Source organism: Pinus tabuliformis, chromosome 6 (assembly GCF_031772625.1).
Source record: "Pinus tabuliformis cultivar Carrire ecotype Pingquan chromosome 6, CPIR1, whole genome shotgun sequence".
Taxonomy (NCBI): Eukaryota; Viridiplantae; Streptophyta; class Pinopsida; order Pinales; family Pinaceae; genus Pinus; species Pinus tabuliformis.
The window spans coordinates 890,666,738-890,687,181 of NC_142292.1; the positions used below are offsets into that span (position 1 = coordinate 890,666,738).

Here is a 20,444-nt window from a genome sequence, read left to right on the forward strand (position 1 = left end):
ACTATTTCTATAAGTTATTCTGTGTGTCAAAGCGCATGGATCTGGTACGACACCTGTCCACCGTGGAGATCCACGTGTTGGGCATTGTGTCATCACATAAAATTTTGTGTCTGTGCCATTTCTTCCGTTTTTTTGGGGTCATTGCTGCGATGTTTCTAAATTATTCTTAATCCTGGGTCATTATGGCCTAGAGTTTCTAAATTATTCTTAATCCTAGGTGGATGCAATCCTTAGGATATTCAATCTAAGGCTTAAAGTGTTGAGACAGGGAATTTCCATGTTAATAATCGAGTTTTGAATCAGAGTAGGAATAGAGCACTGGAAAATAAGTTGTTGGTCAATTTTGATAGCGTTGCATATGCAGCATTCACTCCAAAAAAGAAAATTGCTTTGATGTTGATCTGAATCAGAGTTGATTCATGATTCACTCACAATTCCTGTTAGATGTAGTCATGGACACAACCTTATGAAATGCAACACATAATAGGCCATAACAATAAAATAACAGATTCAATACACCATTCCCATATACTTCTAAAGATATACAACACTAGAAAAGAGCAAACTTTACTCAAAATAACGAATAATGTACCAATAACATTTATGACCGTTTTCCAAGTAAAATCTTATAAAGGTGGTCAATGAGGCCTTGACAATGACCAACTATATCTGCAGCATTCCTTCAAAAAAAGAAAATTGCTTTGATGTTGATCTGAGTTAGAGTTGATTCATGACTCAGCAAGCATAACTCGCAACTACTGTTACATGGACACAACCTTATTAAATGTAACACATAACAAGCCATTAGAAAGATAGTTCCAACATCTCATTCTTACAATAAAATAACAGATTCGACACTCCATTCCCATATACTTCTGAAGGTACATAGCACTAGAATAGAGAAAACTTAACTAAAAATAACAAATAATGTACTAATAACAATTGAGTGTTTTCTAAGTAAAATTTTATAAAGTTGGTCAATGAGGCCTTGACAATGAGCAACCACACCTGTGGAAGCTCGTACTCAATTACCAAAGTACTCTATTGCAAGTCAAATGTCAACAGAAAAGGACTATGGATATCCTTCATTCGCAAGCAAACACAACCGCAACCATTCATGGGTGGGGCAAATGAAATTTCACCCATCTGTGAAAGAACTGAATGGTGCCAAGAAAAAATAATTTATCATCGTCCTCAAGATCCCTTTGCATGAACATTTGTGCTTACGGTACAAGAATGAGTATTGAAAACATAAAATAAATATTGGTATTTCTGCTTTAATTTTCTCATCTCGTCCCATTTAAGACAACTATGAGACAATATCCATCATAAGCTTCTTTCTCATAGAACTAAGTAGTAATTTCCAGCTTCTAATGAATCATAAATTTTGAAAAAATAATCATGTCTATCAGCATAACATACATGCAAGGCTTAACTTGCAGTTTCAACAGGCCAGACAAGCATCAACAAATAAGAACAAAAAACTATGCTTGCTAGTCTAAATAATGTCCAAGCCAGTGAACTGCCTCCCCTTTCAAAATTATTCTTAATCCTAGGTGGATGCAGTCCTTAGGATATTCAATCTAAGGCTTAAAGTGTTGAGACAGGGAATTTCCATGTTAATAATCGAGGTTTGAATCAGAGCAGGAATAGAGCATTGGAAAATAAGTTGTTGGTCAATTTTGACAGCGTTTCATATGCATCATTCACTCCAAAAAAGAAAATTGCTTTAATGTTGATCTGAATCAGAGTTGATTCATGATTCACTCACAATTCCTGTTAGATGGAGTCATGGACACAACCTTATGAAATGCAACACATAACAAGCCATAACAATAAAATAACAGATTCAATACACCATTCCCATATACTTATAAAGATATACAACACTAGAAAAGAGCAAACTTTACTCAAAATAACGAATAATGTACCAATAAAATTTATGACCGTTTTCCAAGTAAAATCTTATAAAGGTGGTCAATGAGATCTTGACAATGACCAACTATATATGCAACATTCCTTCAAAAAAAGAAAATTGCTTTGATGTTGATCCGAGTTAGAGTTGATTCATGACTTAGCGAGCATAACTCGCAACTGCTGTTACATGGACACAACCTTATTAAATGTAACACATAACAGGCCATTAGAAAGATAGTTCCAACATCTCATTCTTACAATAAAATAACATATTCGACACTCCATTCCCATATACTTCTGAAGGTACATAGCACTGGAATAGAGAAAACTTAACTAAAAATAACAAGTAATGTACTAATAACAATTGAGTGTTTTCCAAGTAAAATTTTATAAAGTTGGTCAATGAGGCCTTGACAATGAGCAACCACACCTGTGGAAGCTCGTACTCAATTACCAAGGTACTCTAATGCAAGTCAAACATCAGCAGAAAAGGACTATGGATATCCTTCATTTGCAAGCAAACACAACCGCAACCATTCATGGGTGGGGCAAATGAAATTTCACCCATCTATGAAAGAACTGAATGGTGCCAAGCCAAAATAATTTATCATTGTCCTCAAGATCCCTTTCCATGAACATCTGTGCTTACGGTACAAGAATGAGTATTGAAAACATAAAATAAATATTGGTATTTCTGATTTAATTTTCCCATCTCGTCCCATTTAAGACAACTATGAGACAATATCCATCATAAGCTTCTTTCTCACAAAACTAAGCAGTAATTTCCAACTTCTAATGAATCATAAATTTTGAAAAAATAATCATGTCTATCAGCATAACATACATGCAAGGCTTAACTTGCAATTTCAACAGGCCAAACAAGCATCAACAAATAAGAACAAAAAACTATGCTTGCCAGTCTAAATAATGTCCAAGTCAGTCAACTGCCTCCCCTTTCAAGATTATTCTTAATCCTAGGTGGACGCAGTCCTTAGGATATTCAATCTAAGGCTTAAAGTGTTGAGATAGGGAATTTCCATGTTAATAATTGAGGTTTGAATCAGAGCAGGAATAGAGCACTGGAAAATAAGTTTTTGGTCAATTTTGATAGCGTTGCATATGCAGCATTCACTCCAAAAAAGAAAATTGCTTTAATGTTGGTCTGAATCAGAGTTGATTCATGATTCACTCACAATACCTATTAGATGGAGTCATGGACACAACCTTATGAAATGCAACACATAACAGGCCATAACAATAAAATAACAGATTCAATACACCATTCCCATATACTTCTAAAGATATACAACACTAGAAAAGAGCAAACTTTACTCAAAATAACGAATAATGTACCAATAACATTTATGACCGTTTTCCAAGTAAAATATTATAAAGGTAGTCAATGAGGCCTTGACAATGACCAACTATATCTGCAACATTCCTTCAAAAAAAGAAAATTGCTTTGATGTTGCTCTAAGTTAGAGTTGATTCATGACTTAGCAAGCATAACTCACAACTGTTGTTACATGGACACAACCTTATTAAATGTAACACATAACAAGCCATTAGAAAGATAGTTCCAACATCTCATTCTTACAATAAAATAATAGATTCGACACTCCATTCCCACATACTTCTGAAGGTACATAGCACTAGAATAGAGAAAACTTAACTAAAATTAACAAATAATGTACTAATAACAATTGAGTTTTTTCCAAGTAAAATTTTATAAAGTTGGTCAATGAGGCCTTGACAATAAACAACCACACCCGTGGAAGCTCGTACTCAATTACCAAAGTACTCTAATGCAAGTCAAACGTCAGCAGAAAAAGACTATGGATATCCTTCATTCGCAAGCAAACACAACCACAACCATTCATGGGTGGGGCAAATGAAATTTCACCCATATGTGAAAGAACTGAATGGTGCCAAGCCAAAATAATTTATCATCGTCCTCAAGATCCCTTTCCATGAACATCTGTGCTTACGGTACATGAATGAGTATTGAAAACATAAAATAAATATTGGTATTTCTGCTTTAATTTTCCCATCTTGTCCCATTTAAGACAACTATGAGACAATATCCATCATAAGCTTCTTTCTCATAGAACTAAGTAGTAATTTCCAGCTTCTAATGAATCATAAATTTTGAAAAAACAATCATGTCTATCAGCATAACATACATGCAAGGCTTAACTTGCAATTTCAACAGGCCAGACAAGCATCAACAAATAAGAACAAAAAACTATGCTTGCCAGTCTAAATAATGTCCAAGTCAGTCAACTGCCTCCCCTTTCAAAATTATTCTTAATTGCCGCTTTCGATAATTAAGGGTTAACAACAGATAACTAATTTGTTCATAGATATAAATGCAGGGAAGCTATATATGCTCATAGTTAAATAACTGCAATGGTAGACTTATACAGCCCCATACATATGGCCATTAAAGAATTTGTTATTTTCAACCCAACCAAAATAACCCCAAATTTGCTTAACTGTAAATATACTCAAATTAGTCAATCTAACAACTTTCTACAAAAGTGCAATGGCTTAATAATGATATCCATTGATCTTAGACTTTAAAGATAAGTGGATTGCGGTCATTCAGAGTGGTTGGAACCCAAAAATTATTTTTAAATTGAATTTAAGAAAATTGCAAGATGAAACTATTGGATAGGTGAGTAGTGAAATAGCGAGAGAGGCTTCATTTCAAATACAAAGAGTGAAGTTCCTGACAAAAGCTTTCACCGACGAGGTGAAGGCAGGTGATGGATGCCATGAGAGGATCAGCTTTTAAAAGGGAAGCCTAAGGGAAATGTTATGCAAGTCAATTGAGAGCAGCGACAGAGAGTCTACTTAAACACCATTTCAGAGATGTAATGGATGCATTGTTCCAGAAATACGGAGAAACACTAGGGAACAGTTAAGTAAAATTAAGGAATTTGAGATGCAGAGAGGATATCTCATCATGGCCTAGGAGTGTAAATCAACTTGTTGACCATTTACATAGTAATTAACACTCTTAATTCATATAAGCCTATGCTCTGTCCTTGATGCCAAGAGGAGAGCGGAATTGCGGGCCAAGAGGAGAGGGAATTGTTGTCCTGGCTGGTTGTTGGGCGAAGCCCTCCGCCGAGGATGGCACGGGGCGAAAATAACAGTGAAAACAAGGAATCTATCAGACATATCAGAAATTAAGTCATACCAAAAGACAAGAGGGTTTCGAGGGTTTGTTTGGGGTCATTGCTGCGATGTTCCATTTTCCCTTTGTCTTTCTGCTCAGGGTCGGTTGTTGGGCGAAGCCCTCCGCTGAGGATGGCACAGGACGGCCGAGGATACCACAGGACGGTGAAAATAATAACAAAACAGCAAAATTTCCACGAAAACCCTATACCCTCAACAACAAACAGCATCAAAATATCCACAAATACCCTAAACCCTCAAAAAAATGCCATAGAAAGTTTACAAAATATCCAAATAGAGTTGTTTGTGTTGAAAAACACAGAGAAATTGCTGGTAGGATTAAAATCCTACCAGATACAGGCCATGGATGGTCGCCAACTTTCCCCACCTTCCCCGGAGCTCGCCAGACCTTGTCCACACTTGCAACGACCTTTTCCACACCTGCAACGAGAAGAAAAAGCCATTAGACAACAGAAAACCACCAAAAACACCAGCACAAAACAACAAATTAACAGCAAATTCTTAAATTACCTCGAGCTTAGTAAAACTGCAACCGGCTCCTCCCTAAACAACAAAATCGCCGAATAAGACCACCACCAGAGAAACCCTAAACAACCGACAGTCCAGAACGACCAAGAAATCCAGGTGGAAAACCACAAGAAAAGCAGAAGCAATGTTCCAACCACAAACCCTAAACCTCCAGCAAACATTTGCACCAGCACCTGCATACCAGACGAAGCGCGCAGGTCCACAAACCCTATCAATCGAACAAATGCTTGCAACAGCACATGAATACAGGATGAAGCACGCAGGTTCTGGGGTCGGCCCACGCCATCTTTGGCAGGGGGCTTCGCCCAACAACCAGCCCCGAGTAGAAAGACAAAGGGAAACTGGAACATCGCAGCAATGACCCCAAACAAATAGAGGAAATGGCGCGGAGTGAAAGTTTTATGGCATGACATGATGCCCAACACGCGGAGCTCCACGATGGACAGGTGTCGTACTAGCTCCATGCACTTTGTCACGTGGTTTTCTGACGTAGCGAGGAAAGTGCACAGATAATAGCAACCCTCCCCTAGGTAATTCCAAAACAATCTCCAAGACTCCACCCACATTTCCCACTATATTACAAATTTATATGTACGAAAAGCTGTCGTTAAATACATCTTACAACACCATCAACTTTAATATTATTTTTTTATGCATGTATAGATCTAAAGATGTAATGCAAGATCTAATGTACAGCCACATTCTTGTTTGCCACTATAGTCATCATCGTGATCAGCACTGAGGTCTGGGGTTATAATAATGATTTAGGCGGCCTACGGCTCTACTAAGATTCTCCGTTGACTGTCAACATCTTGGAAATAATAATTCAGCCGTCAACAAAGGAGAGACGTAGAGATATAAAAGTCTTGTGCGTCATTGTAGGTCGAGCCGATACTGTTTGTATAATGGTTTTTTTTTTTTTTTGGTCTTTCTGTGTGTTTTTTAATGAAGCATCTATTATGGTTTAATACAAATTAAATATTGTTTTAAATTTAGCTAGAAATGGTATGAAATAAGGGGAATTTGGGTAAAACTGATTCAAATTTAAGACAATTAAATAAAAGTCAATGTAATTTTTTTTAATAAATATTAATTATGATTTAATTAAAATTAAATATGGCTTGAAATTCAGTAAGAAATGGTATAGAAGAAAAGATTTTTTTTTGGGTAAAATTGATTTAATCTTAGAAAATTAAAAATTTTGATGGTATAATGGAAATTGTGCTAATATATATTATTATTATTCAATTTTAAGGTATACCAAATTGGTGTATAAGACTTTTTTGTTTATTTGTGGGATAAGGTAAAATTGATTTAATTTGTATAAGACCTTTTTGTTTATTTGTGGGGATAAAGTAAAATTGATCTAATCTTAGACCTTTTTGTTTATTTGTGGGGATAAAGTAAAATTGATCTAATCTTAGAAAATTAAGAGTTTTGAGACTTTTTTGTTTGTTTGTATACATCTTTTAGGAGGAAACACATGCTCTTAACCATTAGACCCACTAAACCCTCTGGTTTTGGACCCGTGACCTCTTAGAAGGAAACACATGATCTTAACCATTAGGCCCACTCAAGCTATATAATTTAATATAAATTAACTCATCTAAAAACCCAACTTCAAGGAAAATGGAGAAATTTGAATATCCAATAATTCAAGTTATCCAAAAAAATGTGAGATAATGGACATTTACATTATTTTAATTTCTTACAAAATATGAAATTGTGATTTCCCACTGTTTAAAATGTGTTTTTGAATGTATAAATAGATTCAACACCCTAAAAAATCCCCATGGCACTTGAGCTTGGCAAACTAAACAACTTAATCTTATGATTCTTAAAAATCTCTACAAGATTTTGTCAAAATTTATTAAAAAGATGCCCAAAAAAATGTCATTTTGTCTCCGACTTAAATAATGTTACCAAATACAAAACTTGTCAAAGATAAAATAATAAAATAATTTGAATATCCAATAATTAGACAGATATCCATGTTTATTTTGGAATTGCCCAAATAAAATTTTAATTTAATTATCCATAATTATTCACTTTATAGTAGGAATTTAACCTCAGAATATTTTAGAATATTTATAATAATATACACAAATCAAAGGTTGAGATTTATCTCTAAAATAATTATGACTTATTTATCTTTTTAATTAAATTGACTAACGAATAAAATTAAAAAATTCTCATACAATTAAGTGCCATGAAGTAAATTATAGTTTGTAGCCTTTTAAGCATGTGCTTATTTTTAATTTATATGGCTGTGCTGCCCTAACTTTTATAAAATTCTTAGCGATTCATTAACATGGATCATTCCAATAATTATTTAACTATCTCTAACGGCTATCCGTAGGCTAACTCATCACCAATATTCACCAATATTCAAGGAAAACCACGCCACTTAGAATAACCAGCGGTTGGTCCATAAGGGGGCAGGTTTTCACTAAGGTCAGATATCTCTAGGTCGTGGGGTGTTAACCTGTATCCTTACTTCCCAAAAAAAACTCTTAACCAATCAAAAACAATTTTAAAATATACTTTAAACCTTTCCAATAATTATTTACATAACCTTACTTTCCATCTATATTTATATTTTTTATTAAAAGCTAGAAAAGTTGTGGTTTTACTTTCTATCTATATTTATATTTTATTAAAATTTAGAAAAGTTGTGGTTTTGGGGTCGAATCAGAGAGTTATCTCACCAAATGAGAGAGAGATTGAAAGGACACTGTGCATCTGAATGAGCTGAGGGAATCAGCTCAAAACATTTGAAAAAACCAAAACCTTGCCTTTGGATTCTTATTGATGCATACAGCTTAAACTTTTCTGCGGGAACTTGTAATCGCCGTGAACGAAGCCTCCAAGTTAGTTCAAATAGCATCTGGAGACTCGACTATGTATTAATTCTCGAGTCAGGCTTAATTCTCATTGTCAGGAGCTCTGACAAAATGATTGTCAACTCCACAATATTTATGGTAGAGCTGTTTGGACTAAGAGTCTGGTGCTCTAACAGATTTCAAATTTAGTCTCTTGATCTATCCTTTAAAATGATTTGCTGGCGTTCGCCAGCAAGTCCCTGAGATTATGGCTGTTCGTCTACTTAAGGGCCGAACCAGCGCGCCGCATTGACTTTGCTCGACGAAAGTCGAACTTCGACCAGTTGGTATATTCAAATGATGCTCTCAATAAATAGTTCTCGTACCAAGCTTCAAGAAAAACTCTAGAAATACATGCAAATCGTTTAGTAATAAAATCTCAGCGTATTCATGCGTCACATTATATTAAGCAGTAGCACTGCATGTTAAGTTATAGCTGCCTTCTATTTAGAATTGTATGTGAAACTAACAGTAACGATGAGAGGAAAAAAAAAAATACAGATTTGGAGAGGATAAAAATATCCCAGATGTGAATAAATCCAGGCTTAATGGATTTGGATTAATATATGTATGTGTGGGTAGGAAGCTATAAAAATATCCACTCTTGAACATCATGTCTAAGGTGCCATTATATAATGTCTGGCTGGTATATATGAGTTTGCTAAATAACTGTATCACTGGTATGGAGGTAGTGGCCTCCCCTCTAACATATGGTTGATAGTTTGTAAGGAAATGATTCTATATCTTTAGAAGCAGATAGTCCTAGAAAATTCATAGTTTATTGTAAAATCTCTTTAATGGTGAGGAGGGCTTGCAGTAAGCATTGTGTTTTCCATTGGTTTCATTCCTGTCTCTGCTTGTGAGTTTTAACAATTATGCTTGTTTGCTCAGCTTTCTCTCCCTTCCAAAAATTCCCAGTTTATTATAATATCTCTTTAATGGTGAGAAGGGCTTGCAGTAAGCATTGTGTTTTCAATTGGTTTCATTCCTGTCTCTGCTTGTGAGTTTTAACAATTATGCTTGCTTGCATAGCTTTCTCTTCCTTCCCTTCCTACTTTCGGTGTGGTTTGTACTGTGTGTGAATAATAACAGTCCAATACTCCTATTGTCTTTCTATGTAATCTACTTAGCTGCACTTCTTTCCTTTTGCCTTTTAAACTGGGAATCTTCTATAACCATTTGTTTACTAAGTAACTTTTCAACTTTTCTACAGGAAATCACTGATTCTGAAGGGGAATACACTATCAGACATGGACTGGTCCATTATGAAAGGTATGTTTTTCTCTCTGATCGAAATACTCCATACTCCACAAACCTCTTGTGAAATAGTAAATTAAACTCCATCCATCAGTAGTCTTCAATCTAAACCACTTGCGTGCAGTATTAGTGAAACTCTGACTAAAAATATATATGGTAAACGAGTCATGGATGCTTTGAAAATTATTGTCTTTTGCTTTTTATATTTGTGGAAGAAACTGTCTAATTTCAAATGAAAAGCGAATCCTCTTATAGCTTTTGAGATGATTTGGGTATTGTTCTAACATCTGTCTCTTAAATTTCAGCTCTATAATCTAACTTTTAACTAATGCAGGAACCCTTTCATGGGCCTTTATCTCCCGTTTCCTTCCTGGAAATTACTGCCTCAACAATTGTTCTTTACAAGGAAGTGTAATCACATGGTTTACTGCTTTCCCGCATAATTTATTTACAACTGCAATCAATCTCTGTTTTGCCGTGATTTTTCTCATAGTCCTTATCATTTCTCGTGGATATCGTTCGAGATATTCTTATATGTATGATAAGAGACCAGCTATAAATAGTGTTTCCCTTTTTTTATCGTCCATTATCGGTCTTGCAAACCTCGGATTTGCAATACAGATTGTATTTGAAAATTTGGATAAGCGAAAGCAGGAGTCAATTCTGTACTGCATTCAAGGATTGACATGGGTTGTGTTAGCTATTTCGTTAAAGCTAAATCTCAAGAAACCACCAGCCATTGTTGCCATTACCTGGTGGACCATCGAATTTGTTTTAGGATCACTATTAGCCTTTTCCTCTATAGCAAAAGTTTTCTCAACTGAAACATTCTCAGCTAAAACAATCCTAGATATTACTACATGGGTAAACTGTTTTCTTCTACTTTGCTGTGCTATCAAAGCTGTTAGATGCCATACCTTCATCAGCACTAAGGATTTATCAGATCCCCTGTTAAAGGAAACTGCAGAAGAAGAGATCCAAGTTACTCCATTGAGTAAAGCAGGGTTTTTGAGCCGTCTGACTTTCAAATGGTTGGATCCTTTACTACGTCTAGGCTATTCAAAAACATTGGAACTCAAAGATATACCGCATTTACCCTCTGAAGATGAAGCATTCACAGCTCAAAAGGCATTTGCAGAAGCATGGGATCTTCAGAAAAACCAAGACCCATTAAACAAACAGACAATATTCAAAGCATTATCAAAATGCTACTGGAAAGATATGGTAGTCACGGGAGTATTTGCATTTATGAGATCAGCAGCAACAATTTCTGCACCTCTGTTTATGCGGTCCTTTGTACAGTTAGCAGGTAGAGAACAGTCTTTCCAAAATGAAAAAATTATTCTTGTTGGAGGTTTATTTGCAGTTAAGCTCATAGAGTCCTTCTCTCAAAGGCATTGGTACTTCAATTCCAGACGCACAGGTATGCGAATGCGTTCGGCCTTGATGGCAGCTGTATATCAGAAACAACTTCGGCTGTCCAGTCTAGGAAGACGAAGACATGCCACTGGTGAGATTGTAAACTACATAGCTGTAGATGCATATCGTTTTGGAGAGTTTCCGTGGTGGCTGCATTGGGGTTGGACCGTCCCTTTGCAAATATGTGTAGCAATTGGCATCCTTTTTGCCACAGTTGGATGGGCAGCTATTCCAGGTTTGCTCATCATCATTCTTACTCTCATTCTAAACAAACCTCTGGCCAAAACCCTCCAGAAGTGCCAAGCTGAGTTCATGACTGCACAGGATGAAAGACTCAGAATAACATCTGAAATTCTTAATAGTATGAAAATAATCAAACTACAAGCATGGGAAGAAAAATTTAAAGAGCTGATAGAAAATCTCCGAGCTGTGGAGTTCAAATGGTTGTCTTCAGCACAGTTTAATAGAACATATGGTACCATACTCTACTGGATGTCACCCATCATTACTGCATCTATAGTTTTTGCCGGGTGTGCTATCATAGGGGATCCACCGTTAACTGCCACAACCATATTTACAGTGCTTGCAACATTCCGTGTGATACAAGATCCAGTGAGAATGCTACCTGACGTTTTGGCTATATTAATTCAGGTTAAAGTCTCCTTAGATCGTCTGGACAAGTTCTTACAAGATGATGAGCTGAGACCAGATTCTGTTGTGAGGAAAGCACTTGCCGGATCCCAGTATACCATCAAAATTCATCAAGCCATACTCAGCTGGGATCCAGAATCTTCATTGACAAAACCAACATTGAAGGGAATAAATCTGCACATTAAAACTGGAGAAAAGGTAGCAATTTGTGGCTCAGTGGGATCAGGGAAATCTGCTCTGCTATATACAATTCTTGGAGAAATCCCAAAAATTTCAGGAGATGTAAGTTGAACATAAACTACTCTTCTTGAGCAAAAGTAACCATTTCATAGTTCAACAAGATTGTAGATGCAGCTTTTTGCTTTCTATATACAGAAATTCTTCCATAAACTTTTTGATTGGACTGCGTGCAGGTTGAAGTATATGGCAATGTTGCCTACGTGGCACAAACAGCTTGGATTCAGAGTGGTACTGTCAGAGATAACATACTCTATGGGAAACCAATGGACAAAATTCAATACAAGAAGGCAATAAAAGCTTGTGCATTAGACAAGGATATAGAGAGTTTTGCTCATGGAGATATGACGGAGATTGGGGAGAGAGGATTGAATATGAGTGGAGGACAAAAACAGAGAATTCAGTTGGCTAGAGCAGTATATAACGATGCTGACATTTATCTATTGGATGATCCGTTCAGTGCAGTCGATGCTCATACAGCTTCAACTCTATTTAATGTAAGATAACATTCTGTTCTGTGAATTAATTTTTTGGGTTTTGTCTTAGCTGATTTCTTGCTCTTTGATATGCATAAACGGAGTAATTTTTTTTTCAGTTCTGAAGCAATTAAAGATAGGGATTGAATCTATGATTCTTATAAATTTAAATTTTTACAGGACTGTGTGATGGGAGCATTGGCAATGAAAACAGTAGTATTAGTCACCCATCAAGTGGAATTTCTTCCTGCTGTCGATAAAATCCTGGTAGGCAAATAACTTATCTTCTATGGACTTGATCAGAAAAGTCATTTTATGAAATGTCATGGTTTCTTACAAATAACTCTTCCTTCTAGAATTTTGAATACGGTAGCATATTTCATCTATCTTCACAGGTCATGGAAGATGGAGAAATCAAGGAAGCTGGGAGCTATGAGCAAATATTAACAGCAGGACAAACATTTGAGCAACTTGTTAATGCGCATAAGGAAGCCATGACTTCTGCTGACCCAGTGAATTATCCTGCTTCAGTTGGATCTCAACAAATTGACATGAACCCATTAGAACCTCCCAGGACACAGAGTGCAATGGTTAGAGAAGAAAGTGTAGCAGATATTTCCTTTAACACAGGGCAATTGATTGCAGAAGAAAAGAAGGAAACGGGAGATGTAGGATTGCAACAATACTGTGATTATATTCGTGTAGCAGAAGGGGCGTTACTCTTCTTCTGCATTGTAATATTACAAGGAGCATTTGTTGTTGCCCAAGCAGGATCCAACTATTGGCTTGCATCAGCAATCCTAAATCCAAATATTGATAGTGGTCTTTTGGTAGGAGTATATGCTTGCATTTCATTATTTAGTGGAGCTTTCGTCTATGGGAGAGCTCGGCTTGTTGTGTTGTTGAGCTTGCGAGCTTCAAAGGCCTTTTTCTCTGGAATGATCAATTCAATATTCAGGGCACCCATGGCCTTTTTTGATACCACACCTGTAGGAAGACTTCTAATCCGGGTAAGAAATATTCCTTAGAGGTTTCTCTTTAATCAATTTTAAATTTAGGGCTTGAAATCTTTTACTTGATTCTAACCAAAAGCTTTTATGATTTTGCAGGCATCTTCAGATATGAGTTTGTTAGATGTAGACATAGCTTGGGCCTACAGCTTCGTTTTATCTGCAGGCTCTGATCTCATAGGAATGATATTTATCATATCATTAGTCACATGGCAAGTTTTGGTGGTTGTCATTCCGGTGCTCTTTATCACTAGAAGGATCCAAGTAAGGTTTCCTTCCATTCATGTCCATCTTCTGCTTAGAAAATTATACATCTGTTAATATTCTGTCTCTCTGTCTGTCAATATGAGCAGATGTATTATCTAGCTTCTGCAAGAGAATTAACAAGGATCAATGGCACTACTAAAGCACCAGTAATGAACAATGCTGCTGAAACAGCATTGGGTGCAGTGACAATCAGAGCATTTAACATGGTAGAAAGATTCAAGGAAAAGAATTTGAATCTTATTGATACAGATGCAAGTCTTTTCTTTCACACCAACGCTGCTATGGAATGGTTGATCCTAAGGTTGGAATCACTGGGAAACATTATCCTTTTCACTTCAGCTCTTCTACTCGTTTCATTGCCTTCGAGTAGCATAACTCCTGGTAAGCACGCTCATAATTTGGTTTTTCGCATAACAGCTCTTTTGAGCACATTGAATGTATGGTTGGTTTCAGGTCTATCCTAGGCGTTAGCTACTGCATTTGGCATTTTTATTTGTAATAGAATATATCTGTACCATATTTGCAGGATTTGCGGGTCTTGCTCTCTCATATGCACTCTCACTTACATCTTGTCAAGTATTTCTGGTGCAATGGCAATGCAATCTCTCCAACTTTATTGTTTCTGTGGAGCGTATAAAGCAGTACATGAACTTGCCATCCGAGCCACCAGCAATTATAGAAAGCAGCAGACCTCCTGTCTCATGGCCAAGTGAAGGTAGAATACAGTTAGAAACCTTGAAGGTATGGCCATAGACACACTAACCATTCAAACTGGGAGAAATGGATATATGGGGTAAATTTAAAAATAAATGGTATTTGTATCTTGCCAACAATATTTGAATCTCTTCAATGGAAATCCTCTGTTTTGCAGATAAGGTACCGCCCTAATGCCCCTCTCGTTCTGAAAGGTATTAACTGCACATTTATGGGTGGGAAAAGAGTGGGAGTGGTAGGACGAACAGGCAGTGGTAAAACGACTCTTATTTCAGCCTTATTTCGACTCATTGAACCAGCTGGAGGAAGAATTCTGATCGATGACCTGGACATTTGCTCTATAGGTCTTTGTGATCTGAGGTCAAAGCTTAGTATCATTCCTCAAGAGCCAACCCTATTCAAGGGGACCATAAGAAGTAATTTGGATCCCCTAGGCTTGTACTCAGATCATGAAATTTGGGAGGTAATGTTTATAATCTCCTTGGCAGTTAGATGTACTCATTTATCAAGTATGGGTAATCTTGCATCCTTATTTAAAAGGTGTATATAATATTTATATGAATTTAATTGCAATGTTAACTTGGTCTACGAGCATCTGCATTCATTTCTATTGGGGTTTCTAATGTTTGTAAGGGGTTTCTAATGTTTGTAAGATCAGGCGTTACAAAAATGTCAAATGGGCAAGTCCTTTGAAGATTTACCGAACCGACTTGATTCTTCTGGTCAGACATGTTTCTCTGTCCTTTGAGTTCATTTGCTGCAGTATGTTCATATGTCAAGCGAGAATAAATAGAAATAAAGGAATATGGCTCTTTTGCAAACAAAATCTCGTTCCCCCCTCATCCATTAGCCCTAAGAAACATTGGGTTTAACTACAGATACTAATTTCATTAAGCAATGACAAAATCTCGAGCTTTTGCTTAGAACGGTCATTAGGTATTCTCCATACCTCTGATGCATTTATCTGTTTCCTTTTACAGTGAGTGACGAAGGGGAGAATTGGAGTGCTGGTCAAAGGCAACTCTTGTGCTTAGGTCGTGTTCTCCTAAAGCGTAACCGAATTCTGGTTCTGGACGAAGCAACTGCCTCCATCGACTCTGCCACAGATGCACTTGTTCAGAAAGTCATCAGACACGAATTTTCCAACTGCACTGTCATAACAATTGCCCACAGGGTGCCCACAGTCATTGACAGTGACATGGTCTTGACCCTCTCTGATGGTATGAATGAATGATGCTCTTCTTCTTCTAATGTAGTCATGCAGTCACTAAAGATTGAACCTTAATATGTTTTTCGTGGGTTTCTTGCAGGCAAACTTGCAGAATATGATGAACCTGCAAAACTTATGGAAAATAAATCATCATTATTCGCAAAGCTTGTGGCGGAGTATTGGTCCAATTGTAGCTACAATTCCATGCAAAATTTGGCTGATTACAAGTGATTTCTATATCTTTGAAACCAGGCCAATGCCAGAGTCATAGTACACCTAAATCCGCTATTACAATGAAATTTAGTACACCTAAATTTGCTCCTCCACTTGCCTGTATTTCTTAAAAACTGGGTACTTGGCTCACACTCGAACAGCTGAGTTAGACCTTACCAGAAATAGAGCAAACCAGGAAAAGAATGTAAAGCATGCAAAATTGGGCTACTAGGTGCTGCCAACTTATTACGCAGTTTCAATGGAATAGTAACGTGTCAAATTGAACCCATCTATCGATAAGTCCGATGGCTTGTCGGGTTTAATTTAACGCGTCAAATTGAACCCTATCGATCTTGGATTGGATGGGTTGTCTGGGGTTTTAATTGTTTAATTTTTAGAATTTGTTTTAAGGGGAGAATCACTTTGGGATTAACAACGGTTTTAGAAAATAACATGGATCTAACTTTATCAAAGGGCTATTTTATGATTAAATTATTTACTAATATTTCCATAAATTTATCCTCATCAAGGTTGATAATTTGAAGATGGTTTTTGCAAACAATTCCATGGGAATGAGAAAATTAATAATGCCAATGTCAATTTAAGGCAGTACCAAATTTGATTTTAATTATGTTAATTTTTTTTAAATTTTAATAAAAATAGTTTTTTTTTTAATATTAGTGAATTATATTGATATTTTTTTTTTTTTAAATTTAAATCCATGTGGAAGGGATGGTTTTCATGATTTTGTCAATTGCAGCGCTAAATACAATGTCAAGAAAAAATGGTGTTCAAAGCATGTCTAGCTTTGTCTCCACCTTCAATAACCTTACGCCTGGGTTTGGGTCTGCTGCGTTTTCTACCAAACTTGAGTCAGAGGACAATGTTGACCATGGTCAACACTAATCGTTTTCTACCAAATTTGAGTTAGAGGACAATGTTGACAATGGTCAACACTAATCTCATTCACAAACCATTGCGTATTAAGCTCTCTTTAACACGGTTAGTTATATTTGATTGTCCATTAAAGACCTAATTGGTGGGACCCTTCTCATAGGGAAATTTGTTGGCCATAATGATACTACTCTTAAAATCAAGTTTGGCGTCCTTGTGAGAATGCTTTATTGGATAATCATTGGCTTATAGACCAATGTTTAAAGATGTGTATATATTATATTATGTGGGCCTCTAGTATTGAAGTAAGACTAAAAGCTATGTATTGGTTGGGAAATCATGGCCCTCGGTGTTGTTTAGTTATGATAAACATATTTGTATTTGTTGCGGAAGGGTTTGAACAATGAGATTTCGAGAAGAAAAATTACGGAGGGGTTTGAACCATGTTTTGTCAAAAATAATATATATATATATATATATATAGATAGGTCATAAACTGACATTGTGATAAAGTATATGTTAAGATTTTGCATTAATAATGATGCAATGATTTGGTTTGTAATATTGTTGTGACTATACACGGGTTATGAGGGCATCTATGATGTTAAACCATGTGTCTGAAGGTTATTAAGTCATGGTTGTGGTTTCACAACATTTATATGCTTGTTCGCATTTTTTTGTGTCAATTGTATGGGTGGTTCAACACTAACCCTATTTTTACACCGATATTTGAGGTCCACCATCATGTTAAAAATTGTATGAGTCTTGTGCAACCTTGACTCGGTTGTATTGCATAATATATGACTCTTACACTTGGTTTTGAAACATTCTAATGTGAATTGTATGAAAATTCGTGGACAAATGAGATTTTGTTCATAGAAGGATCAGAAATGTGTGTAAAGACTGAAAATAATTTAAACAACTTTTTACTCTGAACAGGATATGAAATCTTTATGAACATGCTCTGAAATTTAACAAAATTTCATATATCAAATTGATTGATTTGATGAGAAGTACCTACTTGTTTTCCTGCGGATGAAGAGGCTTCATAATTGCTCCAGCTCTCGCTCTCGTTACCAAAAGACCATAACCTTCCAGCAAAACTAAGTACAACCTAGGTACTTAGTCCAGAATGCTTCTCAATTGCTGCACTCTGATCCCCCGTGCCCAAAAACTTTAGAACAAACAAGGCTCAAAGAGATTCCATGATAGGGTGTTAACCCTGGTCCCACTAGGAGGGGTGGAGGTATTACCCACCATTTATCCTCTGAAACTTGGAGTCATGGGAGCACTGTGCGAATCACGCTCCCCTAGACGTGTGATGATGACTGCTAGATGCCTACTGGGAAATCAGGTTGATATAATCAACGCTGATACCCTTAAAAGCCTATGAATGGTTAGTCAGTATAGCTGATGCCATGGCATACTCTAGTAGAGGACGGATAGGATGGAAGCGGAAGAGATTATGAAGGATAGGATGATTATAGAATAGCTGGGAAACCAACTGGGGCAGAACATGGATATTATAGTTGTAAAATTTTAAAAATATTAAAGAAAACAAATTCAATTTTGTAATTGTAAAGACTTATATACTCATAATAATCATTAATATATTTTAGAAACCCTAACTTCGGGACGAAGTTTTTGGAAGGAGGGATGTATGTAATGACCCACCTATAGCTATAAATAAAATACAAGTATTAGCATACATACGAGGCCTCCATACGATAGCTATGTATGCATGGACCCGTATGTAACGCACTATATATATAATAAACCCTCAAACGAACAGAAATGTTAGTTTTAATGTTTAAAATTTTAATTTGTAAATTAAAATTTATGAAATTAAATAAAATTAATTAAATTAAAATTATAAATGAATTAATTAAAATAATAAATCAAATTTAGATATTCGAATAAAATCACCAAATCAAATCAGATTTGTTTTATAAAATCAACACGTATCAAAATTAGGACACGGAGATGGAGGAAGTCGGTGAATGAAGACTTATAAGAAGGAAGGGGCGGTTGGAGGAAGGGGGGAAAAAGGAGGAGGAAAATTTGTAACACAGAGTTTTCAACAGTAAAGACTGAGCCTTGTTTGTTCTGAAGTTTTTGGGCACGGGGGAACAGAGTGCAGCAATTGAGAAGCATTCTGGACTGAGTACCTAGGTTGTACTTAGTTTGGCTGGGAGGTTATGGTCTTTTGGTAACGAGAGCGAGAGCTGGAGCAATTCTGAAGCCTCTTCATCCACAGGAAAACAGGTAGGTACTTCTCATCAAATCAATTAATTTGATATATGAAATTTTGTTAAATTTCAGAGTATGTTCATAAAGATTTCATATCCTGTTCAAAGGAAAAAGTTGTTTAAATTTTTTTCAGTCTTTACATTTGGTATCAAACCAGGTTAAACTCTCGGATCTGTTAAGTCTGTTAAGATAATGTTACCTGATCTAAAAACAAAGAATAAAGAGTCAAAATTCTGTGACAATATATTATAGAAAAGCCTTCCACTACAAACATAATGAACTCCATCTAAAGAAGTAGTGATAGCAAGTGCTCCACTGCTGCAGATGCATCTTTTGATTGAAGAAATGCAACTAAAACCCTCTCCATTACTAAATACTTCTGTTTTCAGATGACTTAGAAAAGAGTCCTTATCCTGGAAAGGTAACTCTGTATCCGAAAAGAAGAAAGGTGATTAGTTTACATGTGCATGCTTTACCCAAGCATGGCTTTAGGCCAAGCAGTACTTTCCTTAAACACTTGACTACCCCATGACAAAATTCTTCAGAAGCCTCAGGGTGACAACAAAGCCCCAGAGGTTAATTTCCTTATTATCATTGACATCCGATCTATTGCTGTTGATGTGCATCACCGCAAGAGCTCCTCTAGACACAATAAAACACCTTTAGCTACACTATCGCTAATCAAGAAAAGTGTGCCATCTCTTCTTGAGTTATTTATACAATCCATGTCTTTGATTGATCTGCAAACAAAGGTTTCATCTTGTTCAGAAGCTTTAAAATCTTGAGAGGAAAGCCAGTTCCCATCAAAAAATAGACATGCTTATATACATTATAAAATTTTATTTAGAGCTGCTGTCAAGCTAAACGAATGACATATATTGCAGCGTAAATGATGAAAACTACATATTTCTAAAGCTAACCTTAGAGAAAAACAATCTACCTACCTAAAAGTAGCCAAGTCCATCTGTATTCTGCTGTTTTTGTTGACTGCATAAGTTCGAGAGGCTCCACCTCTCGGTTTACAAGCATGTCTTGAATTATAGCAGAAGACCTTGCTTCTAACGGCATCTTCATTTTCATTTGATTTCTTGTCACCGTATTGTCGTTTTTCTTCGGACCGCTCCATTGAACCTCGAACAAACTTCCAAATTCTTTGAAAATTAACTCCCTCACCGCATCATGGTTTCAAAACCATGCCCGCTTCATCTGCTCTGTTCTGGAAACAAAAGGGATGAACAACAGTGCTAAAAAGAAAGGGAAATTCTTATATAACAACGCTTTCATATAAGTCTGCTAGCCTCTTCAGGACCAAACG

General features: G+C 36.2%; 1 protein-coding gene across 1 annotated transcript; it reads left to right on the forward strand.

The window, feature by feature from the left end:
* Window positions 1–8,442: 8,442 nt before the first annotated feature.
* On the forward strand, window positions 8,443–16,404 carry LOC149261783 (ABC transporter C family member 8-like). Its single transcript, XM_089422781.1, has 13 exons — window positions 8,443–8,818; window positions 9,745–9,803; window positions 10,123–12,140; window positions 12,272–12,592; window positions 12,752–12,838; window positions 12,967–13,581; window positions 13,681–13,845; window positions 13,935–14,229; window positions 14,375–14,589; window positions 14,720–15,025; window positions 15,221–15,284; window positions 15,543–15,782; window positions 15,873–16,404. Exons 2-13 carry the CDS (start codon window positions 9,782–9,784, stop codon window positions 16,001–16,003), a joined length of 4,479 nt encoding a protein of 1,492 aa, XP_089278907.1. The 5' UTR covers window positions 8,443–8,818; window positions 9,745–9,781; the 3' UTR covers window positions 16,004–16,404.
* Window positions 16,405–20,444: the final 4,040 nt, after the last annotated feature.

Coding starts and splice junctions, on each gene's coding strand:
- LOC149261783 (XM_089422781.1), top strand. CDS start 9,782: ATGGACTGGTCCATTATGAAAG. Junction 12,593..12,751: donor CAGCTTCAACTCTATTTAAT/GTAAGATAACAT, acceptor AAATTTTTACAG/GACTGTGTGATGGGAGCATT. Junction 15,026..15,220: donor CAGATCATGAAATTTGGGAG/GTAATGTTTATA, acceptor TTGTAAGATCAG/GCGTTACAAAAATGTCAAAT.